The sequence below is a fragment of the Pyricularia oryzae genome, chromosome 5 (genome assembly GCF_000002495.2).
Source record: "Pyricularia oryzae 70-15 chromosome 5, whole genome shotgun sequence".
Classification (NCBI taxonomy): domain Eukaryota; kingdom Fungi; phylum Ascomycota; class Sordariomycetes; order Magnaporthales; family Pyriculariaceae; genus Pyricularia; species Pyricularia oryzae.
The window spans coordinates 503,685-529,435 of NC_017852.1; the positions used below are offsets into that span (position 1 = coordinate 503,685).

Here is a 25,751-nt window from a genome sequence, read left to right on the forward strand (position 1 = left end):
GTTAAATGCCATTTAAATGTCAGTTTGTTGGCAGTTGAGAACTCTTGACCTAATCAATTGGGCCACTTCTCATCCATAGGTACTTTCATAGTAGGTGACTTTGAACTTGAATTATACGGAGTAATAACAAAGGAATTTGTGACTGACTTTAGTTGAGACTGGTCGGAGCTCTAAGATCGTGAATCCCCACCCAACTAATCCTGCCGAAAATAAATTTCTATTTTTGGCTTAGTGCAATCCCCACCCGCGGAGCTCGCTCACCAAAGAAGTTTCCAATTTTTCCAGACGCGCTGCACAGTCGTAGCCGTGTGTAGCAAATCACTTGAAACCACATCATCATCCTTTACAACAAAGTCAGACGTCCGCCAGGGCGCCTGTAGCCTTTTTGGTAAAAGAGGAATTCGAGTTCATTAACAGACCTGGTCAAGAATTGGTACCGATACGAAAGCGGAGGGTCCGCATTGCAACAGACAACAGTCAAATTCAAAAACACCATGGCCGACGCAGAGCCCCGTCCTAAGCGTTCGCGCTTCGACCAGACCGAGCCGGAACCTCGAAGGACTTCGAGATTCGACCGACGCTCCCGATCGCCCCCCTCCCGAAAGTCTGAGCCAGGACGCGATCGCAGTCCTCTCCCTCGCGCCGATGACGAAGCAAAGAAGAGCGAGGAACCTTCTACTGCTGCTCTGGATCCTGCCGCTGCCGCAGGTCTGTACCTACTTATACATTCTGGCTTCCCTGTCCATCTTGACCGCGCCATATTCTGACCTGCACACCTTTAGCTGCCGCTGCCGCCAAAATCAACGCGCAGCTCCAAGCGCGCAAGGGCGTTCAAAATGCCGACTCGGCCCCAGCCAAATCGGCGTCTTCTACGGGCCCGATCACGTCAGCAAGCTCGGCGGCCAAGATCAACGGCGAGATGTATGTCGCAGACGGAGACTACATAAAGGATATCGAAGTCAACGATCTTAGGAACCGATACCTCTTGACCAAGAGCGCCACGCAAAAGATGGTAAGGCATAGTCAACTGGGAAGGGATGGGGAAAATGGAGCTGGACTAGCTATTCCGTTTGTGGGAGTATTCTGCTTACGCGAAACAAGCGACAGCTCACACAAAACCCTCTGTGGCATCTGCTGACCCTATCGTGCTCGATCTAGATCAAAGAAGAGACTGGTGCCGGTACGCCCCGCCTGTGCCCCTGAACCGTTGCAAGCTACGTTTTGTTGGATGATCGTTGACCAAGCTTTTCTCGCCCAAAGATGTCACTACCCGAGGAAATTATTACCCGGACAAATCAATGTCCACCCCGGCGGTAGGTTTGGCTCGAGTCCAAGGCTTTGCTGGAAGCTTTTTACATGTGACAAGGCTAATAGATTCATGACCAGAACCCGCCGCTGTATTTGCATGTGACCAGCACTAGCAAGGAGGGACTCGAAGCTGCTGTTGCCAAAATCGAAGAGCTGATGAAGCAGGAGCTCCCACAACTCGTCGACGAGCGCAGGTTCCGGCGGCGTGAGGAGCCTGTCGTCGAGCGTGACGAGTACGGCAGGGTAGGTGTTCCGGGTCGCATTTCCTGTCATGATCTCAACTAACCTCATTATGCAGCGCAAATGGCCCGAGGAACGTATCCCCATTGGCCTTGAGCCCATTCCTGGGTTTAACCTTCGCGCCCAGGTCGTCGGCCATGGCGGCTCGTACGTCAAGCACATCCAACAGGAAACCGGTTGCCGAGTACAGATTAAAGGTCGTGGATCCGGCTTCCTCGAAACTGCCACTGGGAAGGAAAGCGACGACGAAATGTTTCTTCATGTTGCGTAAGTATAGCCGCCTGTGTGATCGCAATTCCGTGAGGTCGTCGCTAACCTAGAGTTAGTGGCCCTGATCCCAAAATGGTGGAGAAGGGCAAGGAGATGTGCGAAGACCTTCTCGCCTCTGTGAAAGAGCAGTACGAGGAATTCAAGGCCCGACCGCCTCGCTTTGGTGGAGATAGATTTGGAGGTGACCGCTACAACGGCGGAGGAGATCGTCACGGAAGCGGTGATCGTTACGGCGGAGACAGACGTGGAGGGGACCGCTACGGAGGCGACCGCCACGGCGGCGATCGTGGGCACCAAGGCTATGGTGGTCATGGGCATGGACACGGGCGGAGTCCCGGCGTCCACGGTGCGCCCAGTGGTCCTAGTGGTGGTCATGGAAACCAGGGCATTTTCAGCCCCGGCGGAGCGGCGGCATCTCCTGCAGCTGCTGTCGCAACTGGCGCTCAGGCGACACCCGACTACTCGGCTGCTTACGCGCAATATTATGGCGGTCAAGATCCATATGCCGCGTACGGTGGATATGCCGCGTAAGTTTCTCCCATGCCCACTAGATGATACTCATGAACTAACGGCGGTGTGATCTGTAGGTATGTGCAAATGTATCAGCAGTATTACGCTCAAGCAGGACAGCAAGGTGCAACGGCAGGTGCCCCTGGCGCGCCCGGCGCTCCTGGCGCCTCGTCGACGCCTTCGGCAGCCCCTCCGCCTCCTCCCAGCGATGCGGCACCGCCACCTCCTCCGCCACCAAGCGCAGCTCCTCCACCTCCGCCTCCAGGTCCTCCAGGAGCGAGTGGTGGATACAGTGCTGTAAGCAGATCTTGACTCTCTCTATAGATTTCTTGTGCTAACGATTGTGTGCATATCTAGGTACCTCCGCCACCCGGGTTGTAGCGCGTGGCATGGTGGTAGTTGCCGATAACTAGGCTTCGCTTATGGGCAAAAGTATTTTTTCAATGAAAAGCAGAAGCCGAAAAGAATTTCGGGTGTAGGAAAATTTGATTCTTTGACTGATGAAACTATTCTCCCTATTGCATTGACTAATGAGTATCCACTTTGACTATTTTCGTTTGCTTGCTCCGGAGACAACAACTTAAGCTAATGCAAATGGGCTCACTATCAACCTGGGTTGGCCTGAAGGTGTACCCAAAGCAATATTCTATCGCACTGCAAGTGGGCAAGCTGTTTTCAATAGGGATCAAGAGATTCGTTTGCTTACTGAAAACGGATTTTGGCCGGCGATGTGGAAATTTAGCGGATGAAAGAATGAATGAAGCAACTCGGATTGCAACAATTGTCAATTTGTGGTTTGTGTGGTGGTCTATCATAACTTGTACAAAGTGAAACCTACTAGGATTCAGGGGTGCGTACCTCGGGATCACTGTTTGCAATCAATTCATGGGCACCTAATCAAACCTGATCGATGATCTAAATATGTAGTAGTAAATTTCAGCAGCCAACCTTGGTGGCTTGTTTTGAGTTTTTTTTTTCTTTTTTTCTTTTTCTTTTCTTTTTTTTTTCTACGGCAAAATCACTTTTCATAGATTATAACTTTTGTTTTGACTAATCAGATTTTTCCCTTGTTCACCACAAATGCCTCAAGAGCAGCTATGCGTAGAATACAGGATTGGTTAGTGATAGACCAGTGTTGAAAACTTGAGAAAAAAAAGAGATTTTCACATACCAACAGCAGCCCACAGCCTATTCTCGGCCTCCTCAAAGACGAGCGACCTGGGGCTGTAAAAGACCTCGTCATGTACCTCCTCCGGGTGGCGGGGCAGGCAGTGCATGAACTTCCAATCCTTCTTGGCACCGCCGCGCTTGGCGAGGTCGTTTGTGATTTGGAAGCCGGCAAATGCGGCGAGACGCTTCTTGGCCTCGGCCTCCTGGCCCATCGACACCCACGTGTCGGTGACGAGTATGTCGGCGTCCTTGACGGCCTCCTCGGGCACAGTGGTCTCGGAGAGGGAGCCGCCGGAGCCTGAGGCCTTGGAGGCGGACTGGATCAGCGTCCTCATGTTTTCAGGGATGCCGTAGCCCGTGGGCGAGGCCACGGCAACGTGACAGCCGAGCTTGGCGGCGCCGAGGGCCAGGTCGAACAGCACGTTGTTGGAGTCGCCGATCCAGGCGATCTTGAGACCCTCGAGGCCAAGTGAGCCTGGGGTGGAGGATGGGTGGTGGGAGTGGATGGTGAGGAAGTCGGCGATGGTCTGGAGAGGGTGGAAGTCATCCGACAGGGCGTTGATGACGGGGACAGATGAGTGCTTGGCCAGACCTGTCACGTCCGAGTGGGGGCCGACGCGGGCAACCATGCATGAGGTCATTGAAGAGATGACGGTTGACGTGTCCAAGAGGGATTCGTTCACCTGTTTGATTTATATCATGATTAGCATCTTGCGTTGAGGTTGTTCAGGGGTATCACGTGATTCCATTTGGCAACTTTGTGAGTCAAAAGCTTAAAGAGAAAAAAAAAAGACTCAGCAAACATACACCAAGCTGAATGTCATCTTTGCCCAGAAACATGGGATGACCGCCCATCATGGCAACCGCGGCCTCGGTAGACACGCGGGTACGGGTGCTGCGCTTGCTGAACATCATGGCGACGGTCTTGCCGGTGAGAGACTGGGCCAGATGGAGGGGTGCGCCTGCTCCCGACTTGACGGCATGCTTGTGAGTGGCGGCAGAGCGAACGAGGGTTGTCAGCTCCGTAGGCGTCAGGTCGGCTATCGACATGAGATGTCGGGGTGAGGCCGAGGAGGAATATGTCCGGGCTTCATTGCCGGCCAATGCCCTGTTGATGGCACGAAGGGTTGACGGCCTCATTGTGATTGGATGGCTGACTGATGTTCGGTGAAGGAATGTGCCGTTGGAGCTCTGCCCCTAGCTCTAGATAGTCTTCAAGCTGGACTTGTGCCGACTGTGTAGCTAGACGCTAGATCTGAATGTTAGGTAATGCAGGTCGGTAGATAGTTGGAAAAAACAATGCTCCTCCTGTACACCGCTCGCTCCAGAATTTTTCTCGGTTTTTAGTTTCCAGTCCAAAATAGCACCTTATGATCTCCAATTGAACCCTGGCGATCTCAGATGAGCTACAAGAAAAAGGTTCCGTGTCGATTCAGACCCAAATCAACAAGCAAGAGACAACAAAAGCAACGGTACTTATAGTCTACTTGCTAGATGTGTCATAGGCTTAGCTATGCCTTGTACTTGTTAGGTAGTATGGGAGCTTAGGTAAGGTTCGATTGCAGAAAGACTGTGAATGACTCTTCAAAGCTCAACAGTTGGCGATGCGAGTCGGTGGATCACGCGCCCCGCTAAGGCGAATACGGTGGGCCAGGTCAGGCACGCTGCGTCGGCTGGCGCAGCAGCTCTGTTGCGCATCCCCACCTTCTCAAATGGATGTTGTCCGCCGCTTCGGACCCTTTTCCAAGGTCTCGATCCATCCGTCCATCTCACTTTAAACTTGCCCGGCTGGCCCACGTCATCACCTTCATCAAAGACAAGTCAATCATCCGCTGCTAATCATCCAACTCCCGCAGCCATCGGCGACCGATCTGCTTCCCTTCAGCTTTATTTCCTACCATCCTTTCTTGACGAAACCCTGAGCTGCTTCTGGAGATGCCAATAACATAACGTGCCCACCTAGCTAACTCCGACACTCAACGCTAAACCCTCAAAATGTCCGCCGATTCGGAGACTTCGCCTCTCTTGTCGCCGGCCGACGTTCGATCCTCAAATATGGACACATCATCTGCCAATTCAACCCACGAGACAACTCCGCTCCTCTCCAGCCCCGCCGCCGGCGGCCGCTACGATGGCGACGCAGACGCCGCGTCCATTTCGCCTTCTCTTGCGTCGCAGGCGACGTCAACGAAGCGCTCACGTCCGCGATGGCCATCAATAATCGCCATGGCAATCTTGGCCATGCTCGCCGTTATAATCATTTTTGTCGCGTTCTTCGTCCCTGCTGCGGTCGAACAGTACGCCAAGGAGGCCGCTGTCCTTGAGCCTACGAGCTTGTCTCTGGAAAGCATCACTTCGGACGGTGTGAGGGCAAGGATTCAGGCCAACTTTCGCCTAGACGGTTCACGTGTCAAAGAAGACGGCACCCGTAGGATCGGACGGCTTGCCACATGGGCGGTCCGGAAGCTAGGGACTGACGAGACCAAGGTCCAGGTGTTCCTGCCCGAGTTCGATGGCATGCTGCTCGGCACTGCGGCAATTCCGCCGCTCGTGCTTGACCTTGTGGATGGACACAGCAACGCTGTTGACTTTGTCGCCGACTTGGTTCCCGGCGATGCCGACGGTATCCGCATGCTCGCCAACCAGTGGTTGCGTGGCAAGCTCGAGACGGTGCGGTTCCGTGGCAAGGCGGATCTGCGTCTCAATTCTGGCTTCCTCCCTCTCGGCTCGCATACTGTTACCGAGTCGCTCGTGATCGAAGGTCAATACCTCTACGATTCCTTTGCGTCCTTGTATTTTGGAGAAAAGTCTTTCTTCTAGGTCACACAAGAAACATTGAGACCATTGCGCTTCTTCCAACACGTGATATACGAGCCTTTATGCTGATTCTTTGATTTGTAGCGAACAAACTTCCTCAAGTTCCCCAGTACAACATTACGAAACTCACGTTCCAGGATATTGATTTTCCGGCCCGGGGCACGCGCGGCATTGCTGCAGATGTGGCTTTGAATGCTTTCAACAGCTTTCCATTCCAGTTCGACATTCCGGAGCTCGGATTTGAGGTCATGGTCCCCAACTGTGCTCAGTCAGATCCTTACATTCTTGTTGCCGCCGCCACCACCCGAACTGTTCACGTTAAGCCAAAGTCAGAGGTTATCGTCGAGGGCCGCGGAGTTGTCGAGACCCTGCCAGAAGCTCTGACAGCAGCCTGTCCCGACTCCAACTCGTCACCCCTGGACCATTTGCTTGATGACTTCCTCAGTGGTGACACTCCGACGGTGTACGTGCGTGGTGCGCAGAAGCCTCTCCCAAGCACGCCCGGATGGATTGCCGAGATTTTATCTAGTGTAACGGTGCCAGTCCCATTCCCGACTTCTGGGTTTGACAGCCTGATTCGGGAGTTTGCTCTCAACGACGTCCACTTCAGCCTGCCAGACACGGACGACCCAGACTCTAACCCCAAAGTATCCGGAACTATTCTTGTTTCAGCTGCTCTCCCGTCGGAGATGAACTTTGAGGTCAACGTGACCAAGATCCGTGCCAACGCCGACGTATTTTTCCGTAACAGGAAGCTTGGTGAACTCAATGTCGACGAGTGGCAACCGGCCAATTCAACCCAAGAGCCGGCCACCGACAAGCGCGAGGCCAGACTGCAAATTCAGTCGCGCATCGTCGACGCGCCGCTCAACGTGACAGACGATAATGTCTTGACCGATGTCATCCAGAGGCTGTTTATGGGAGGCAGTCCGGTGCAACTTGATGTCAAGGCCGCCGTGGCGGTTCAGGTGCACACTGCCTTGGGAGACCTTACGCTCAAGGACATTCCTGCCGAGGGCAAGATCCCTGTAAAACGTCCGTCTTTGTTTCGATAGAGTCAGTTACCTGAGATTCGGCGCTGTGCTTTCCTCTTTCTTGCTCTTGTCCAGTTCGTCTGCGGCGCTGGTTAGGTCGCGAAAGCGATCCAGAAAGCGGTCAAAGCTAACGGTATGTCTTGAATATAGCGTTGCCAAAGGGCACATTTGGCAAATTGAAGCCCAAGATCGGCCAGCTTCAGATTACGGACACGACATACTCTTCAGTTTCGATAGACGCACTCGTCAACATCACCAACCCAACGCCCTACACGGCGAACATCCCATTTATCACGGTTCACGTTGTCAGCAATGGTTCAATCGTGGGTGAGGCTACTGCAGAGAACCTTGTTGTCGGACTGGGAGAGAACAATATGCTCGCGGTCAAGGTCAAGTGGGCGCCCTCGCACGGCGGCGACAAGGCAGCTGTTGATGGCCGCAACCTCATCTCGGGATTTCTCTCGGGATATAACACGACCATCACACTGCGCGCGCATGAGGGCAGCATTCCTGGGCAGCCCAAACTCGGTCGTGCGCTTTCCCGGATTGATCTTAATGTCTCGGCACCTCATTTGACATTGCCTCCAAAAGAGGGTGGTGGGGATTCTGATGAAGATGAAAAGCAACAGCGCTTCATCCGGGAGGCTACGTTCCACGTCTTCTCGTCAACCGCTTCATTTACGCTGTTCTCGCCACTCCAGAACAATCTCTTGTACATTGAGCGCATCAACGCGACGGCCTACTACAATCATACGGATCCGGTGGGGACGATTCGGCATGACCTACCTTTTGTAGTTGAGCCGGGTGAGTCTGTTACTCCCCGGCTGCCTGTTGAATGGCGGCTAGGCTCGGACGGTTACGACAAGATCCGGAGCGCGCTGGGCGGCAGCCTCAGACTTGATGCCAGAGCGGTCGTCGACGTTAGGCTTGGGAACTGGAGGGAGGAAGTTTGGTATGTTGGGCGGGGTATCGGGGCAAATATCAGGGTATAATAGTATCGGTGCTTCTATTGTCGCAAAAGCCTAATATGGCTGAAAATAAGCGACAGACTAGGCGTTACTTGGGCTGGGCGTTGCGTGTTGGGTTTGCTTCTCTTTTGTCTGGGGTTATAGAAAGACTTGGGAAACAGTACACATAACTTTCTAATATATACATATGGAACTTCTGAAGGTGTTTCATTTGTCTGCAGATATTGATGCAAATTCGCCGTCAGCCATAAAACAGTGCTGAACAGAGACTAATCGGGAGGTTCTCATGGGGAGTATGGGCCGGTTCCTGATGAAGTGATGATATAGGGGTCTATGTAGGATCCAACAACGAATGCAAACCAGGAACTTTACAAATAAATGCATGCAGATCAGAAGCTTGGAGAAAATAAATTCACTAACTTTTCTTCGCCATTTGATTTGCGCAATTGCTGCAAAATCCCACTTCCAACCCCACTTTGGTCTCCACCAAAATTTCTCTTGTCGGAGCTCCCAAACCCGGACTGATTAAGAATTTCGCCTTTCGCAAACCACTATTCTGTCGTCTGGCCCCTGGTTTTCACCCCGCGCCGGGACAATTTTTGCAACAACAAACACATCCCCGCGCCCAAAAATGGAGACGTTAGAAAGGAAAAGTACGGGCTCGATCCCGGGGCTCAAGGAGCAGGCCAACGGGGCGCTCGCGGTCCGGGACGCGCGCACATCCCTCACCTCCAAGGCGGACGAGGCCAAGAAGAGGCGGCAGAAGCAGGCGCAGCGGCAGTACGGGCGCGGGGCGGGCGTGGACGTGCGGTCGATCAAGAACAAGAAGCTGCGGCGGACGCTGGGACAGCTGGAGCAAAAGTACAAGGATGCGGCGCTCGAGGCCAAGGACGCCGAGATCCTGCACGAGAACGAGGCCGGGTTCCTGGAGCCCGAGGGCGAGCTCGAGCGGACGTACAAGACGAGGCAGGATGAGATCACCGAGGGCGTCGCGGTTGAGACGGCCCAGAAGCGCTTCGATCTGAGCCTCGACGGATTGGGTCCGTACCTGTGCGACTACACGCGCAACGGGAGGGAGCTGCTGATAGGGGGCAGGAAGGGTCACGTTGCGACGTTTGACTGGCGGGAGGGGAAGCTGGGTTGTGAGATACAGCTGGGCGAGACGGTCAGGGACGTCAAGTGGCTGCACAACAATCAGTACTTTGCCGTGGCGCAAAAGAAGACGGTTTACCTCTACGACCGCAACGGCGTGGAGCTGCACAACTTGCGGAAACACATCAACGTCACGCACATGGAGTTTCTGCCGTATCATTTCCTACTATGTACTGCCGTAAGTCATCTACCATGTCTTTCATGTCTGTTCAAGGATTGGGAAGTCGACCTGTTGCTAATATCAAGTTGCTATCTTGGAACAGAGCGATACTGGCATGCTCAAATATCAAGACACATCAACCGGCCAAATCGTGTCGGAGGTAGCATCAAAACTAGGCCCAACACAATCACTCGTACAAAATCCCTGGAACGCCATTCTGCACATGGGCCACAACAACGGCACCGTGACGCTCTGGTCACCAAACTCATCCGATCCCCTCGTCAAGCTCCTGGCTCACAAGGGCCCCGTGCGGTCGTTGGCGATAGACCGGGAAGGACGCTACATGGTTTCCACGGGCCAGGACTCTCGCATGGCTGTATGGGACATTCGCATGTTCAAAGAGGTCAACAACTACTTCACGCGGACGCCGGCGTCCTCTGTGGCCATCTCAGACAGCGGCCTGACGGCGGTCGGCTGGGGCACGCACACGACCATCTGGAAGGGCCTCTTTGACAAGAACGCGGCGACGCAAGAAAAAGTGCAGAGCCCGTACCTGACGTGGGGCGGCGAGGGCCGGCGCGTGGAGAGGGTGCGCTGGTGCCCGTTTGAGGATGTGCTCGGCATCGGGCACGACGGCGGCTTCTCGTCGATCCTGGTTCCGGGAGCCGGCGAGGCCAACTTTGACGCGCTCGAGATCAACCCCTACGAGACGGTCAAGCAGCGCCAGGAGAGCGAGGTCAAGTCGCTGCTCAACAAGCTGCAGCCCGAGATGATCGCGCTCGACCCCAACTTTGTCGGAAACCTGGACCTGCGGTCCGAGGCGCAGCGGCGGGCGGAGCGGGACCTGGACGCCCCTCCCGAGGACATTGCCGACGAGATCCGGAACCGCATGAGGGGCAAGAACAGCGCCCTCAAGAAATACCTGCGCAAACAGAGGAAGAAGAATGTCATCGACGAGAAGAGGCTCAAGATCGAGGAGATGTGGAAGGAGCAGCAGGACAAGCGCGACGAGAGGCACAAGGCCCAGCAGGAGGAGCTCGGGCCGGCGCTGGCGAGGTTTGCCAGGAAGGAATGAGGGGTTTTTTTTGGGAGTCAGCAAAAGCAAAAATAAAAAGATACCCCCAAAAAATCATGGTGCATTTTGTGATATTGTTGGTAAATTCATCGTTGAGAAAGTGATGTTTTTCTTGTTGAAGCCCGTATGCTCTATATGGTATCTCTGTCTATTGTGAACAAGCGCAATGTAACTTTTTTTCCCCGCGTTGAATTCTTGGGCGCTGCGGCCTTAAATTTTGATGCGAGGCAATGACTGCTCAAGGCTGATAAAAGCTGCGCGTTGACCCCTCGTAACACACCAGTTCCAAAGGCGACAAACACCAAGGATAGCCCGCCAAACGCCCTTCCGGCACCTTGATAAAAATAAGTTCCCGCCCAAAACCACCAAAACAAAACATCAACCCTTTTTTTTTTCTTTTACCAAATCGAACAGACAAACAACTCACAGCAACTTGAGCTTGCCCGTGATCTGATCGACCAGACTCTTGGGCGCGGGGCCGACACCCAGGACCGTCATGCTGCCGGCGGCGATCTGGGTCCTGCCGGCGTCGTGGATGGCCTCGGCCGTGACGCCCAGGCTGTGCGCAACGCCCTGCAGCTCCTCGAGCTCCTCCTGGCTCTTGACCTGGAGGGCGATCTTGGCCTGTCCCATGCGCTCCCAACGGCGGAGCAGGCGGGCGGCGGCGTCGGACTTTGTTGCGGCGCGCGACAGAACCTTGTAGCAGGCTAGGGTTGCGTGGGAGCACTGGGCGGCGATTTTGCCTGTTGTGTGGAAGGGGGTGGTTAGTATACCTTGCTGCTAGTTTGCAAAGAAATGATGATGGAAAAGGCAAGCTTGTTTACCCTTAGTCATGCCCAGATCCGTCCTCACCACCAACACAAGCTTGCACTCCTCCTTCTCGTCGGCACCAGCGCTGACCTCTACCGCATCCTTGTCTTTACCACCACCAGCAGCCGCCGACTTCTTGTCCTTCTTCCCCGCCGCCGCCCCCGCCGCCGTCACGCGCAGACCATCCCTCCTGTCGGCCTCGGCTCCATTGCTCCAGTTGGGGGCGTGGTCGAGGATGGTGTCGTCCTCGTCAATGTCGGACTCCTCGCTCTCCTCGGGGTCGCGAAAGTTGCGGCGACGCTCCTCGACCAGTTCGGGCGACAAGAGGTAGCCGCGGATGCTGTAGACGCCCAGCAGGAAACCGGAGACGAGCGCGACCAGGCTCGTCGACAGTATCACCGTCGAAGAGTACTTGTCTGCTGAAGCTAGTGCGGCCATTGCGGCTACTGGAGGGAGTTTGAGGGCCGCGATTGCTGCAATTTGTGGTGGTGTGTTATTGTTTTTTTGGGGAGACTTGAGGTTGTTGAAAAAAGTGTGGCGTTTTTCGTGGGGTGCGGTTGGTGAAAGAACTGTTTTTGCTATAGGTACTTTAAAACCCAGGTCTGGGGTACCTTGGTAGTTGTAGCTATTTCGAGTCAAATTGCTAATGAGGAGAAGAGGATCAATGGTAAGCAGCTCTGTAACCTTGGGCGGAATTTTTTTTTTTTTGGGGGTTTGACAGCTGGTAAGTAAGTTGAGTTAGAGTTGAAACCCAAGCGATGGATGCCAAGCTGCGGGAAGCCCACCGAGGGGTTGGTTTAGCGTCCCCTTGGCCGCTGAAAGCAAGGAGTTTTTTGGTCTTGGTCTGCTTTGCGTTGCTTTGCTTGGCGGGCGGGTATGACTGACGTCGCTGCAAGTCAAGATTGTCGATCAATTTTAATTGATTCGCTTACACTTCCTGATTGCGGTCAGGAGCAAATGCTTAAAATCGAAAAAGGATTGATTTTGATATACTGACTGATTTTGACAACTAAATTTTAAAAATAAACCGGGATTAAAAAATGTCACCCAAAAAGGCCATCTTGGTGGGCCTCTCGGGCTGCTCGTCCAGCGGCAAGACGACGCTTGCCCGGCTGATCCGCGATATTTTCCCAAACACTTTCATCCTTCACGAGGATGACTTTTATAAAAACGAATCCGAGTAAGAGCCTCTGCTGTTTGTGAAGTGCTACTTTGCAAAGTGACGAACCGCTGATCAGAGGTGGATGGCTGCCTCGCGTGCGCAAACAGGCTTCCAAAGAGGGCAGGCCATGCAGACTGGGACTGCGTGGGGTCTCTGAACATTGAGCAGATGGAAAAGTCGCTGAGTTATATCAGAGAGAACGGCCAATTTCCTGTGAGAGAAGCATCACTTTGAAGCCTCGGCTTGGCATGTTGCTGACACCCTGAACCAGCCAGATTTGAATTCTATAGAAGACCAAAACGCCGTCGGGAAATGCCCAGTCTCGGACGCCAAGATCCAAGAGCTCAAAACCAAAGTGGCAGAGTGGTCAAAGCCTGACGGGCCAGGTCATGGGCTCCTGGTCCCTGGGGACTTGGGTCTTTGCCTTTTGGATGGCTTCCTACTGGTAGGTCACACGCCTTTTGACTGCTTGTTATTTTCTTTGACGTAAAATCATGTCTACCAACACAACTTTCTCTAAAAAAAAAATTGAATTAAAAATTAAATTAAAATAAAAAACCTACAAAACAGTACACCCCTCCCCTAAAGCACATCATGTCCCTCCTGGACCTCAAGTTCTTCCTCCTGGTGTCCCGCGCGACCGCCATCCGCCGCCGCGAGGCCCGCATCGGCTACGTGACGGTCGAGGGCTTCTGGGCCGACCCCGAGGGCTACGCCACCGATGTCGTCTGGCCAAACTACGCCGAGTCCCACGCCTGGCTGTTCAAGGACGGCGACGTCGAGGGCGAGCTGGACATGGATGCGGTGCGTGGCAGTGACATTCTGGTGCAGGCGGACCGCGGCACCGATGTCGATATGGAGGTCACGCTGGAGTGGGTGGTTGAGGAGTTGATGAAGGAGCTGCCGAGGGTCGCGGCGAGGTGAGAGGGGATTTATCATGGGAAGAGGTGGGACTGCCTGTGTGTTGCTGTTTGCTTACTGCAGTACTGTGATTGATGCCAACTGTCTCTTTTTTTTTCTTCGTATTTTTCTTGATTTGATGCCTGCTGGGTACCTAGGTAGGTAGGTAGGCACCTATGTTTGTTGCCAAGGCGTAACGCAGTCCCAACCCCTTCTCTTGTTCTCGACTTGTCACTGGGTCAGATATGACTGGGCTGTGAGTCACTCTTTCTTGGCTCTTGAGGCATGATGGTACTACGAATTCTACAACTGCATATTCATGCTGGACAACAACGAATCGAATTGTGGGATCTAGAGGAGCTCCGCAGTAAGAATTCGAGAGGGCTTTGATACTTCCATCCCCGCGTCACTCGTCAAAAGATCGAGACAAGAGGCTTTCTGGCATGAGCTTCGGTAGGCAGTTAGCCTTGCCATCTATGTTGGACTGGCGATATAAAAATGCGCATACCTTGCTTGGCATTGCCCCCTTTTTTTGGAGAATTCGTTGCCCCTGGGCCTGGGTATGCCTACTGCACTCAGAGGGCTGCGTATAGAGCCAATGGTTCCTGGGTTGATGTCTCAATGGGGGCTTTGAGTTCAGTCTTGCCGGGTGTCAAGGACAACCTGTTCGAGATTGCCATCGCCTCGCCCCATCACTATCCCAAGACAAACTCCTGTGCACACGGCGTCGCCCCATTTCCTCTCCTCCACAACTGAAAGCCGTGGAGAAACTCTAGACAAGTGAAAAGAGCGGCCTAGACTGCGGCCCGCAGATGGAGGATTCGGTTTTCGAGGGGGCGGCTTGCAATTCTCACACGTTACATGTACTGACTTTTAGACTTCGTATTTGAATTTAGCGGTGCATGCCGGAGATATACTCAAACGATGGTGCTGTAGCTCACGTTGTAGACTGAGGCAAGTTTCACTTGAGTCGTGGCCGTGTTACAAAGCGCAAATTACTTGGGGGCTGTTCGTTGTGGGCCCCCTCAAAGAGGGGGTTACAAAACCTTGATTTTCGAAAAAACCGTGGGCCACCCCGCATCAGTTTTTTACCTAGAAAATCGTTAACAATTTAACTTATGCCGAGTGTAATCCCGTTCCATAACAACACAATTGCACTTACCGCAAATATACCTATATCATGACGTCCCCAGAATCTCCAGCTATCTTAGGAGCCCGCATGTATGCCCAATATGTCGAAACTCACCGCAGTAGGGCGGATACCGCGCGGGAGGGCAGATCCAAGCCAGAATCGCTACGATCGTTCTGTAAAAGGAACGGTTACCCGTATTCGAGTACTCAGCGGCATGCTCGTAATCTCCTGATCAATGGCATTCCTAAGATATCGATAAAGCGCAGCGGGCGGCCTTCATTGTTGACTGATGCTGAAGATCAAGCTCTCGTTGCGTATATCATGCAGCTTGATAAACTTGGTGCATATCCCGACTCACAACACGTAATATCTGCGGCCAATCTGATGCGTCAGTCACGTATACCGCCCTGTGGTCCAATTCAAATGAACTGGTACGGCCGTTGGCGTAAAAAACACCCGGAACTGCGACTTACCAAACAACAACCCGTCGAGATTACTCGCCTTAGTTGGGAGCAACAGATCGATCTTGTGGAGGCCTGGTATCGCCGCACGGCGGCTCATGCGGTAGAGCTTGGGATCACGGCTTCAGCGGCCTGGAACGCTGACGAATGTGGTACTAGAATCGGTGTGAGAGATGGCCGGATACCGGTATTGGTCGTGACGAAAAAGAGGCATGAAAAGCCACGCACCGCGGATCCGGCTAACCGTGAGAGTTGTACGTTGATAGGCGGTGGCAACGCTGTTGGGCAGTCGCTACCGCCCTTCTGTATCTTCACAAAGTGGCCAACGAGCGATTGGCTTGATCTGGATCTGCCTGAGGGTATCGTTTTTACGCGGTCAGAAACGGGGTTTTCCAACGGAGATATCCAGCTCACCTGGATACAGCATTTCAACCGGTATTCGTGGCCAGAAGTTGCTGCCGTGCAATCGATCGGATCTCCCACGTTGAAAGAGTGGTTTGGTCATGACTTTGACGTCAGATTCGACTTTGTGAACCGCACTGCGGCCAAAATCGATCCAAATTCACAGCGGGCCAAAACACGTATTTGGAGGTGGCTTTTTCTCGACGGCTTTACCGGCCACTTTGGCATGGAGATACTTGATTATTGCCTCAGATTTGATATCGAGATCGTTATTTTACCGCCTCATTCAACGCATTATATGCAGCCCATGGACGTATCCGTGTTCACTCACCTGAAAAACGAGTTGCAGGCGGTCCTGCATGAGCATATAAACACCGGTATTCCGGTGTTCACCCGCTCAGATTTCGTTGCTGCGATTCGAGTAAGTCGTTTTCGATCTACAGGTTAATTTAGCGGTAAACTGATATATCTTCCCTTAACTTAGCGCTGCTGGCAAACGGCTTTCACAACTGGCCACGTAATAAGCGGTTTCCAAGATACAGGCTTGTTTCCTGTCGACGGCACCAAAGTGCTCGCCAAACTGCGTGGCCACGCCACGGCAGCGAATACACCGCGATATCCGGACTCCCTTCCTACCGCTGAACGATTTTCACGGGCCAAATATGCGGCAAGCCGTATGGCGGCCAAGGCGCACCACTTTAGTTCAGATACCGTTGATGCTATCTCGGATTTACAAGCCGTTGCCAACGAGGCGATCATCCTACAGCAACGCGTTGCCCAAGAGCAGACGAATAAGCAAAAACGCGTTCAACGCGCTTCACGTTACAAAGTCAAAATGACGTTGAAGTCAAAAGACAAGCAGTTCCAGACCGCTAATACGTTAGAAGATATGCGGGTCGCTCACGAAGCCAAACAGGCGTTGATCGAGGAAACAGCCCTATACCAACAAGAAAAGTTCGTCAGAGATGCGTGGTATAGGGATAAGAATCAGGCTATTCAACGCTGGCGAGAAACAGAGGGCATGCCCAACGGGATTAAGATACAACAGAAGAGATATCTGGAGGACCTCGGCTTCACGCCGGAGAACGTTCCGGCGGTCAGGGAACGCCCTGGAAAAAGGAAGAAGACCGATTCACAGCCCTCACAGTCATGGTTCGTCGATAAAGGGCCAATTTCAGCTGGAAATACAAGTACCCAGATCAATATTACCGTGGATACCGACTCTGCCTGTTCTATCAGCATATGCGTATCACGATCCTCGCAATCAGCCTCACCTCCCGCCCCAAACAGGCCTTCCAAACCGTTCCCACGGTATATACCATTGGCTACACCCTCTCCCCGTCAACTTCAGGATACGAGACCGCTTGAAGACCGTTCCTCGCCGCCAATACCGGGTGGTAGAAAGGATGAGTTGGAAGTACCCGGGTCGCCTTGTGACCGCTTGAGCGACCGGAAAAGGGCGATTGAGCCAAAACTCCAGAAATAGATATCTACAGCGCAATTCACGGCTTCAATTTATCTGCAAATTTTAACCTTTTTCGTGGGTGTAGTGTTTACGAACGTGAATCGAACTTTCATGAGCTACTTTGTTAGCGATCTGCTAACAAATTTGCTGGCCCACGGTTTTTTCGAAAATCAAGGTTTTGTAACCCCCTCTTTGAGGGGGCCCACAACGAACAGCCCCCAAGTACTTGTGGATTATGCTGTAAGTTGCTGCTATTCATGTAATAAACTTATATCGCTGATAACATTGTGAATCATTTCAAGTGCATGCGAAAAAAAATGTATAAAACCCAGCCTTGGGCCTCCACTTAAGCTAATAAAATTATATATTATTCGATCTTATTATCGACCAAACGGACCAACTTGTCCAAATATACCAAACCCCCATATTCTTTTTTCTTTCTTTCTTTCTTTCTTTCTTTTTTTTTCCTTTCACAATCGAATTCACTCGGTTAACAATGTTCTCCCTCAAAGCTTTCCTGCTCGTTTCGGTCTCTTGCCTGGCGCAATTGGCAGCGGCTGGTCCCCTAGAATATGCTGGCCTGGAAGCCAGGGGTCAGATTGTTGTATGCCCTGTAACCGGCGCCCCAAATGGTGACATTTTTAGCGGCAAAATGTGCACCGTAAGTTGGAGCAAACCCTACCCTTTCTACCATGTTTTAAAACTGTGCAGTTGTGAGTACCTAGTTTGCAGGATACGTTTCAGATGCTGACTGTAAATCAACCGGGTGTTATAGTCGTGCGGCCCCGGCTGCATCACAGTTCCGAAACAACCACCATGCTGTCCTCCTTAGGATTCTGAGCTGAGATTATGAGTCTTTGGGATGTAGAGATGTTCTAGAACCAGAAGGAGACTTGGAAACTGGACTGCCTTTGATAGAAAGTGTCTGGTACACTTTTAATAAAAGAAAGGATTGTCAATATCCCTGCCTTCTGACTGAATCGACCAAAGAGAATCCAATGCGACATTATCGAACTTGACTGCCCTGATTTCCTGCCTTAGTCGCTGGTCACAGAGATGGTCGCAAAAGATTTGCATTCAAGTGTCAATGATAGTCAGCAAGAATAACCGACTTGAAGGGGATCCATCTCGAACTCTTTCATATCTCGGCCGCCCCTAAACACTTCTCAGAGAAAGATGTTTGCTGAGGCAGCAGCTATTACATCATACGAAGCTCCCATGTCCAAAGTTGGACCCAAGGTCTTGATGGTTGGCGGCAGGATGTGATAAAGTAATCTGAGGCCTAACCCCCTTTTCCGTCAATTTTTCGGAAAAAAAAAAGAGTAGGTTGTGCATATGTCCACATCTCAGCCACACCCTCCAGAGAAAGGTCCTATCATCTTCCATAGACGAAAGATAACTTGACTTGTATGATTGTAAATAGACATACCCACTCACACACATTTACCACCGCTTTCCTTCTACTGTACTCCTTTGGCTGAGAGAGAAGCTAGGGATCTGTATTGAATGGGTGTATACTGAGAATACAGGGAGCGTGTACCTTGTATGAAGCTAACTTGACACCACGTGATTCTTGACTTTTCTTGCTGCCTCACCCTGGTTCTGCCTTTAGGGCTACTGACAGCCTCATGTGTACAAAGAACCTCGACCTCATCATAATGAAACCGCAACCAAAGTTTCCCCATACCCAAAAGACCTGCGAGTAAGCATGCCACTAAGGATACGAGTGACTCGTTAGCGGTCCAATATACGCCCTCCATCTCCATCTCTACGTCTGCCACTGTCCATCTACAGCAACAGCAGTGGCACACGAGCTGGGTACCGTGTACACCCGGTTCGGATCAGCCTCCCATCGGACTGCACCACCGCTGGCCACGTTGATGAACTTGTACTGCACAACCTGGCCCGCCTTGAGAGTGATGGCCTTCTTCCACAGCGGCCTGCTGGCAGTGTAGTCGTTCGCGTCCAGGGCGATGCCGTTCTGCGGGTTCCACTTGCCCAAGTCCTCAATGTCGCCCACGATCTTGATAGTATCACCGGGCGTTGTCGTCACCAGCACGTTGAAAGTAACAGCTACTACGGGCGCCGTCGTGCAACCGCCTGGAGGCGCCGTAGTAGTAGGGGGGACGGGCGGCGCGCCGGTGATGGGCGTCTGAGATGCTGGGAACGAGGCTGGCGTCACGGCCGAGTAGACTCCCTGCTGTGAGCCTGTAGAGCACGAGCCGGGAAGGCTGGCCGGCACAAACCACGATGGCGGAACAACTCCGGCGCGGCGATCAGTGGCGGTAAGGAAAGCTGCATACGACCAAGTCAGGTCGCGTGCCGAGCGCTGGCTACCATTGTTCTTGTCGATCTGCTCATCCAGAGACCCATTGGCGCCAGCATAGCGCTGCACGACCTCGATGAAGCCATCTGCGTACACCAGAGCTGCATCGATGATCTGGGTAAAGGTTGTCGAATCGGACGCGTAGCTTCCGACGGCAATAGATGACGAAAGATCACGGAAAAACGGGAGTGATGCGCTGGTAACTTCAAGACGGCCTTGCTTTTTCCACACATAGACGGCATCGTAGATCTGCTCTGCGGCCGCGAGCGTTGTCAGGTGCCATGGGTTGCCACCGTAGTAGACATCTTCCGAGTAGCGTCCAACGGCCAATCCTCGGCCAACTTGGATCCCAGAGTTGATGGGGTAGAACCTGAAAGAGTCGACGACGGCCTTGTGATTTGCAAGGGACTTTGCACTGCAGGGCTGGAAGGTAAGCTCGTCGCAGCCAGCAGCGGGGTCGAACGAGTGAATCGATGATAGAATACTGTTGGCGTCTTTGCCGGAGCGGTTAGTACCCGTGTTGGTGTTGGAGACGATGTAGTTGCCATTCGGAGTCCAGAAGCTCTGCAGGAAGCAGAGGATATTAGGGGCGATGCTCTCGCAGGATGAGCAAGTCGCTCCAAGCTTCTTGGCCAAAGCGTCTCCCTCAATCAAGGCTGTTGGGCGTGTACGTTAGTTGAACGGTGCATCTACAAAGAAAGTCGGTGAGTCCGTCAGGGAGGTACCACCAACCTTTATACTGAGCGCCAGTGGTGAAGAATGAGCTGCCTTGAACCTCCTCCCAAAGATCAAACCCAGTTCTGTTCCTGTAGTAGTTATTTTCCAATCAGTACTCTTGTCAAAGCCATATCAACAAATTTCCCCCACGGGGAGCATGGACTGACCAGTACTGAGCCACATAGTTCAAGTCATTCCTCAGGATAGGCCACACGATGTCACGGGCAGTGCTCGTGTAGTTGTTCCCGATGAGCCAGTTTGCATAGGCAACCAAGGCAGTGGCCCTCAACGCAGGCCCATCCCTCTGCGGCCTTCCCCAAGAGCCGAGGTACGGAGAGAGGTTGGCATTGTACTTGGGCTCGCCCAGACCCGAGCCGTCACTCAGGGGTCCGGAGGGGTTGTCGATGCGTTGCACCTGGGCCTGGGTGGTGATGTACTGGGTGATGGTCGACTGGAGCCCGGCGTCGTACTTGTTGGCGAAAATATCCGTCAAGCACTTGAGCACAAGGGCGCTGTCTCGGGTCCAGGTGTAAAAGTAGTCCGGGTCCACGGTGGACGGAGATGCGATGACGACACCTGGACCGGCACCACGAACCAAGGCGCCATCTGAGCCTATGTTGCGGAGGACTCCTTGAAGGGCAATTGGGCGTTCGACCTCAATGAAGGAGTCGACATTGGCACGTCTTGCAAGGGAATTGGGACGACCAAGCACAGCCTGGACAGCATAAGTGCCCAGGAGAACGAAGGATGAGATGGCGTGCATGACGGGATTGACGGAGGTGGTGATGTTGGAGGTGGAGGTCCCATGATCGACTCGTGAGATGTCCATGGTGTAGATGGATCAAGGGGCTTCTTTATATCCACGTCTGGCCCAGTACCCTGCTCGCTCTCCTCGCGTGGCCTGGCCTGGCCTGCCCGGCACATGCAAGACTCAAAATTACCTCTACCGAGAATGGAGGCAAGGTGGTATGGAAGGTACCTAGGTAGGTAAGGTAGGTACCTGGTACGCAAGGTAATTCCTTAATGCGGAGTATAATGTCACACTCAAATAAAGTGGAGTGCTCTGAGGTGTCAATTGTCAAGATGCGGGAGTTGCTACCTTGTCGGGAAGGTCCGACTCTTCTCCGCCAATTCTGATGGGTTGCATGCGAACGATGGCGTGCCTCTTGCGGAGGGCATCATCTATTTGATGCTATGACAGCTGCCTCAACGGCCGCTAGTGCTGGTCCTTCATAATTCGGCCTGTCGTCGGTGGCTTTGGTTTTTGGTGTGTAGCTTTGCAGAGGTAGTGCGGGGAAGCTCTAGTCAAGGATGTGATGTAGTAGTACCGTTATTTTGTCACCGGGAAAGGCCAAGGGAGGCTTAGGAAGCTAGACTTTGACGCACAAACAAACTAAAAAAAAGAGAACAACACATCTCGTGCAAGCGACCAAGACTTGGGAATAATTCACACAAGATTGATAATTACGTCTCCCCTTTCCGAGTCAACAACCAGCTTCCCAATTAAGCCAACAGATCATGACATTAACGGCCAAGTTTCAATCTATTACATACGGCATCACGGAGCCGCTCGGCCAAATGGTACCCTTCACCACCGTTGGGTCCTCGATGCTACAGATCATGGTGTCAGGCCAAGTCGGGCCAACACTTCAGTCCGGCGAATTTCATGATCGAGCCAGGCACAATCAGGAAACACGGAGGGCATGTTCGCAGCTGCTGAAAACAGGCAGCTCCGGAAAAGGGCCGACAAAGAATCAAACCAAAATCATCTCCATCTCGCAGGCGACCCAGCAAGCCCGCCCAGCAAGAAGAACACCGTCGTGCTTACGCCATGCGATCCGATTTGAGGAAAAAGTTTTGTAAGAATAGTCATGGTTTGCCCCAACCTCATCGATCGACGATCTTGGAAAAGGGGAGTGGAATATAACCTTTACGACGCGCTGCCGCCATAACGCCGAGCTCAGCCTTTTACGGCGAGCAGGGCGACGACAATGCGCCGAATTACTCTAGGACCTGTCGATAGGACTGCCATCATGTTTAGCAATGAAGCTGATGATTCCCATGGGGGTATCGAGCTGCCGCAGATTCGGCGCTGAACGAGCAGCGGATTCTGGGCACAGGTCCGTGGTGAAGGGAAAAAGAGAAGGAAAAGCAAACAAAACATTAGCGGTCGTTGAAGACTTTTTTATCATAGAAAAATTTGGAGAAGCTTGGTGATTATGTCAGCAGAAAATCCGCTTTTAGACCCACCCACCCACTCACTGCATGCAACTAGGCCGGCATTTGCAGGCACGCGGTTGATGGTCCAATGAATCCTGATTAGAGATTGACTTGGTTGCAACAACGCGCCTTCGTTATCTGCATCCGCCATCATACAGAAAATCCGCCCATCATCTATCGCAAGTGTCAGACATCTGGAACAGATATCATCGCCACAGCCAGTCCGATAACAACACCCCAAAGCCACGCCAAAAAGGTCGCCTCCAACATGGACGCCCAGGCCATCGAAGAGGCGAACCGCCTGCGCATCGCCATGGGCATGAAGCCGCTGCCCGTCCCCGGCGCCGCATCCACCCAGTCGCAGGCCGCGCCCGTCGACGAAGACCCCTCGGCCACCTTTGATGGCCGGCAGGCGCAGGCCTACGACAACTACAGGAAGCTGCAGGAGGCCGAGGCTGCCAAGAGGAAGCGCGAGGAGCGCGCGGCGGCCGTCAAAAAGGCTCGCGAGGTCGCTCAGCGCTACGTCCAGCTGGAGGGCAAGGGCTTGGGAGAAGAGGATGACGAGGGCGACTTGGATGCAAGGGCGTGGCTCAAGAGCCAGAAGAAGAGGCAGAAGAAGATTGACCAGCTGAGGAAGGCCGAGGAGGAAAAGGACAGGAAGGCGGCCGCTGCTGCCAGGGAGCATTCGGCTAGGGACCTGGCTGGTGTCAAGGTCGGCCATGACATGTCGGCGCTCCTGGAGGATGGGGAGCAGGTCTTGACGCTGAAAGATACCACAGTCTTGGAGAATGAGGATGAGGGCGATGAGCTCGAGAATATCGACCTGAGAGCACAGGAGAAGCTCGACGAGAGGTTGCAGCTGAAGAAGAAGAAGCCGGTGTACGATCCAAATGACTTTGATGATACCGGCGAGCGCAGCATCCTGGAACAGTATGACGATGACTACGGCAAAAAGAAAAAGGCTTTCACCCTGAATGGCCAGGGAAGCATAGCCGAGCTGGCTGATATTCTTGACACCGAGGCAAATCAGAAGGCTAAGGTGGAGAGCCTCAGTCTTGATATTCTTAGTAAGATTCAATCTTCTCTTCCAAGGCTATTAGTAGTATCGTCGCTAACCGGTTCAAAAACAGCTGCATCCGCCTCTGACTATCTCGACGTATTAGAGATCAAAGTTAAGAAGCCAAAGAAGAAAAAGTCCAAATCCACTCGCAAACGAGCAGCAGATGATGAGGACGCCTTATTACCAGCAGAAACGGCGGATATCGAAGCCGATGGCATGGTAATAGATTCAGAACCGATACTGCCTAAGAAGCGAAAGACCATCGGCGACGCAATCGACGACGATGATGACCTGCAGGCATCTTTGGCGGCGCAAAGACGTGACGCCTTGAAAAAGAGGAAGCGTATGCGACCAGAAGATCTCGCAAGGCAGCTCAAAGAGGAAGCACAAACACCAGAACCAGAAACAGCAACCACCGGGGGCGGTCTCGTGATTGACGAGATATCAGAGTTTGTCGGGGCCCTTCAGAAGCGTACAGATGATGATGAGCGGAAGCCCAGGCGACCAGTGGAGCCGCAGTCTGTAACGGCCATGGACGCAGACTCGGACGACGAGGATGTGGAGATGGCAAACGTCAAGGAGGAATCCGCCGAGCCACAAACGGAACAGCTAGACGACCTAACCACGATAGGAGTTGACGAGGAGAAGTCTGTCTCCAAGGGCATGGGTGCGGCGCTGGCACTCCTTCGGGAGCGTGGTCTGGTGAAAGAATCAAACGGGGCATCGCTCAACGAGCGCGACCGTCGGCACGCGCAGTTCCTGGCGGAAAAAAACCGGCGCCTGGCAAAGATTGAGGAGGACGCCCGAAGGCAGCGTGAGCGTGACCGTACCAGCGGCTTGCTGGACAGGATGACGCAGCGCGAAAAGGAAGAGTACGCCAGGAAGCAAAACATACAACGCGAGTACCAGACGTCGCGGGTGCTCAATGAAATGTTCCAGCGCGACTACACGCCCAACTTTGAGATCAAGTACACGGACGACCACGGGCGCAACCTCGACACCAAGGAGGCGTTCAAGCACATGAGTCACCAGTTCCACGGCAAAGGCAGCGGCAAGGGCAAGACGGACAAGCTGCTCAAGAAGATCGAGGCGGACAAGAAGCGCGAGGCGGCCAGCTTCCTCGACGACAGCCAGAACGCGGGCATGGGACCGTCGTCGGACCAGCAGCTCAAGAAGAGGAAGGAGGCTGGCGTGAGGCTTGCTTGAGCAGCGTGTATACATGTCAAAAAGGGGGTAAATACTAAAAGGGGGTTCTTAGGATTCCGTCGAGCCGCCGGGTTCTCTCGTGACCGGTCACTTCTATTGATAGTTTGTCTAATTCTTACCAAAGGTACATTTCGCCCTATTGTGCTTGTCGGGATTCAGTTTGCTTTATTTGTGCTGACACTTTACGAGCAAGCGTTGAAGCCACCGGGCAATAGTGAGTTAATTGACTGCGAGTTGCGCATCTTTTTCTTTGCACTTGTTGTGTTGCAGAGCATCAAGTGATGCTCCGTCATCATAGTACCTTGTCGGCCAAAGTAATTCTCCAGCAAGGGTACAGTTTTGCTTTCTATCCTATAATGATTTTACAAATGCAATAGTAGTACAGAGCCAAGTCTGTCCTGCCCGTCACCTACTGCCAAGATCGATTCCAAGGCGGCATCTGTATGTAAGGTAGGTAATACACTCAATTCAAGCATCGCTAAGCCAACACATACAGCTTGAAAAGTGGACAAGGAAAACTTGCCCCGAAAACATTTGTCTTGGCGACATCAGAGCGCCAGCCAGGCTAAATTTGACCAGCATCAAGAAACTGCAGGCTGACATGGAGGTTTTCCGGGGTATCAGAATCCAAATGTATTTTCCCATTGCATCAATGGAGTGATTGATACCTAAAGTGGGTGTCGTTGGCACCAGTGGATTGGCTCGATGCACCAACCCCCAGCCCCGGAACAAAAAGGGAACTAGACTGGAATAGTTCTAAAAGAAATCTTGGAAGCCACCATGCAAAAACGACGACGTCATTGCGTGAGACAAGCGAGTTTGAGCTTTCCCTCCTCGTCCTTTGACAAACACATCATGCCATTAAAGGGAAAAAAGTGCCTAGACCTGGTTCTAAAAATTCAATGTGTGCATTACCTCACTTGGCACTCAGGTAGAAAATACACATCCAATCGAGATTGAGAGCCAAGACCGGCCTGGGACTGGGCACCATCGTTCAATGAAAACGCAAGACGCAAGTGGCTGCCCGTTACGCAAGTCGAACTGATAAAACTACAAAGACTTGCTGTCGTGTCTCTTCCATATTTTCCTTCTTTTTTCCTTCCTTTGAAGGCAACTTGGGGAGAGTAGATTCTTAATACACGACACCCATTCATCTACCCTGATCAGATTAGGTGGTAGCAATCCG

The 25,751-nt window shown here is 52.8% G+C and overlaps 9 protein-coding genes across 9 annotated transcripts; 6 read left to right on the plus strand and 3 right to left on the minus strand.

Moving 5' to 3' along the window:
• The first annotated feature begins 278 nt into the window (after positions 1–278).
• MGG_01103 (uncharacterized protein) lies at positions 279–3,256 on the plus strand. The gene is made up of 9 exons (XM_003717783.1): positions 279–708; positions 783–1,012; positions 1,159–1,180; positions 1,261–1,313; positions 1,387–1,551; positions 1,607–1,815; positions 1,875–2,345; positions 2,406–2,625; positions 2,686–3,256. Exons 1-9 carry the CDS (start codon positions 495–497, stop codon positions 2,707–2,709), a joined length of 1,608 nt encoding a protein of 535 aa, XP_003717831.1. The 5' UTR covers positions 279–494; the 3' UTR covers positions 2,710–3,256.
• MGG_01102 (ornithine carbamoyltransferase) lies at positions 3,139–5,077 on the minus strand. Its single transcript, XM_003717784.1, has 3 exons — positions 4,306–5,077; positions 3,500–4,181; positions 3,139–3,423 (listed from the first exon to the last, which is right to left on the minus strand). The coding sequence occupies exons 1-3, from the start codon at positions 4,636–4,638 to the stop codon at positions 3,383–3,385; spliced, it is 1,056 nt and encodes a 351-aa protein (XP_003717832.1). The 5' UTR covers positions 4,639–5,077; the 3' UTR covers positions 3,139–3,382.
• A 416-nt stretch (positions 5,078–5,493) lies between these two features.
• Positions 5,494–8,341, plus strand: MGG_01101 (uncharacterized protein; the record flags this gene model as incomplete). The annotated part of the gene is made up of 3 exons (XM_003717785.1): positions 5,494–6,259; positions 6,400–7,350; positions 7,500–8,341. The coding sequence occupies 3 exons, from the start codon at positions 5,494–5,496 to the stop codon at positions 8,339–8,341; spliced, it is 2,559 nt and encodes an 852-aa protein (XP_003717833.1).
• Positions 8,342–8,828: 487 nt separating this feature from the next.
• MGG_01100 (small nucleolar ribonucleoprotein complex subunit) lies at positions 8,829–10,868 on the plus strand. The gene is made up of 2 exons (XM_003717786.1): positions 8,829–9,647; positions 9,733–10,868. Exons 1-2 carry the CDS (start codon positions 8,949–8,951, stop codon positions 10,702–10,704), a joined length of 1,671 nt encoding a protein of 556 aa, XP_003717834.1. The 5' UTR covers positions 8,829–8,948; the 3' UTR covers positions 10,705–10,868.
• MGG_01099 (peptidyl-tRNA hydrolase 2) lies at positions 10,815–12,222 on the minus strand. Its single transcript, XM_003717787.1, has 2 exons — positions 11,529–12,222; positions 10,815–11,447 (listed from the first exon to the last, which is right to left on the minus strand). Exons 1-2 carry the CDS (start codon positions 11,950–11,952, stop codon positions 11,128–11,130), a joined length of 744 nt encoding a protein of 247 aa, XP_003717835.1. The 5' UTR covers positions 11,953–12,222; the 3' UTR covers positions 10,815–11,127.
• Positions 12,223–12,554: 332 nt separating this feature from the next.
• MGG_01098 (uncharacterized protein) lies at positions 12,555–13,600 on the plus strand (the record flags this gene model as incomplete). The annotated part of the gene is made up of 4 exons (XM_003717788.1): positions 12,555–12,694; positions 12,784–12,889; positions 12,948–13,121; positions 13,247–13,600. The coding sequence occupies 4 exons, from the start codon at positions 12,555–12,557 to the stop codon at positions 13,598–13,600; spliced, it is 774 nt and encodes a 257-aa protein (XP_003717836.1).
• A 3,741-nt stretch (positions 13,601–17,341) lies between these two features.
• Positions 17,342–18,010, plus strand: MGG_17319 (uncharacterized protein). Its single transcript, XM_003717789.1, has 2 exons — positions 17,342–17,697; positions 17,812–18,010. Exons 1-2 carry the CDS (start codon positions 17,533–17,535, stop codon positions 17,866–17,868), a joined length of 222 nt encoding a protein of 73 aa, XP_003717837.1. The 5' UTR covers positions 17,342–17,532; the 3' UTR covers positions 17,869–18,010.
• Positions 18,011–18,509: 499 nt separating this feature from the next.
• MGG_01096 (glucoamylase) lies at positions 18,510–22,205 on the minus strand. The gene is made up of 3 exons (XM_003717790.1): positions 20,247–22,205; positions 20,095–20,168; positions 18,510–20,018 (listed from the first exon to the last, which is right to left on the minus strand). The coding sequence occupies exons 1-3, from the start codon at positions 20,906–20,908 to the stop codon at positions 18,805–18,807; spliced, it is 1,950 nt and encodes a 649-aa protein (XP_003717838.1). The 5' UTR covers positions 20,909–22,205; the 3' UTR covers positions 18,510–18,804.
• Positions 22,206–22,404: 199 nt separating this feature from the next.
• On the plus strand, positions 22,405–25,090 carry MGG_01095 (uncharacterized protein). Its single transcript, XM_003717791.1, has 2 exons — positions 22,405–23,366; positions 23,430–25,090. The coding sequence occupies exons 1-2, from the start codon at positions 22,568–22,570 to the stop codon at positions 24,563–24,565; spliced, it is 1,935 nt and encodes a 644-aa protein (XP_003717839.1). The 5' UTR covers positions 22,405–22,567; the 3' UTR covers positions 24,566–25,090.
• The last annotated feature ends 661 nt before the right edge of the window (positions 25,091–25,751 follow it).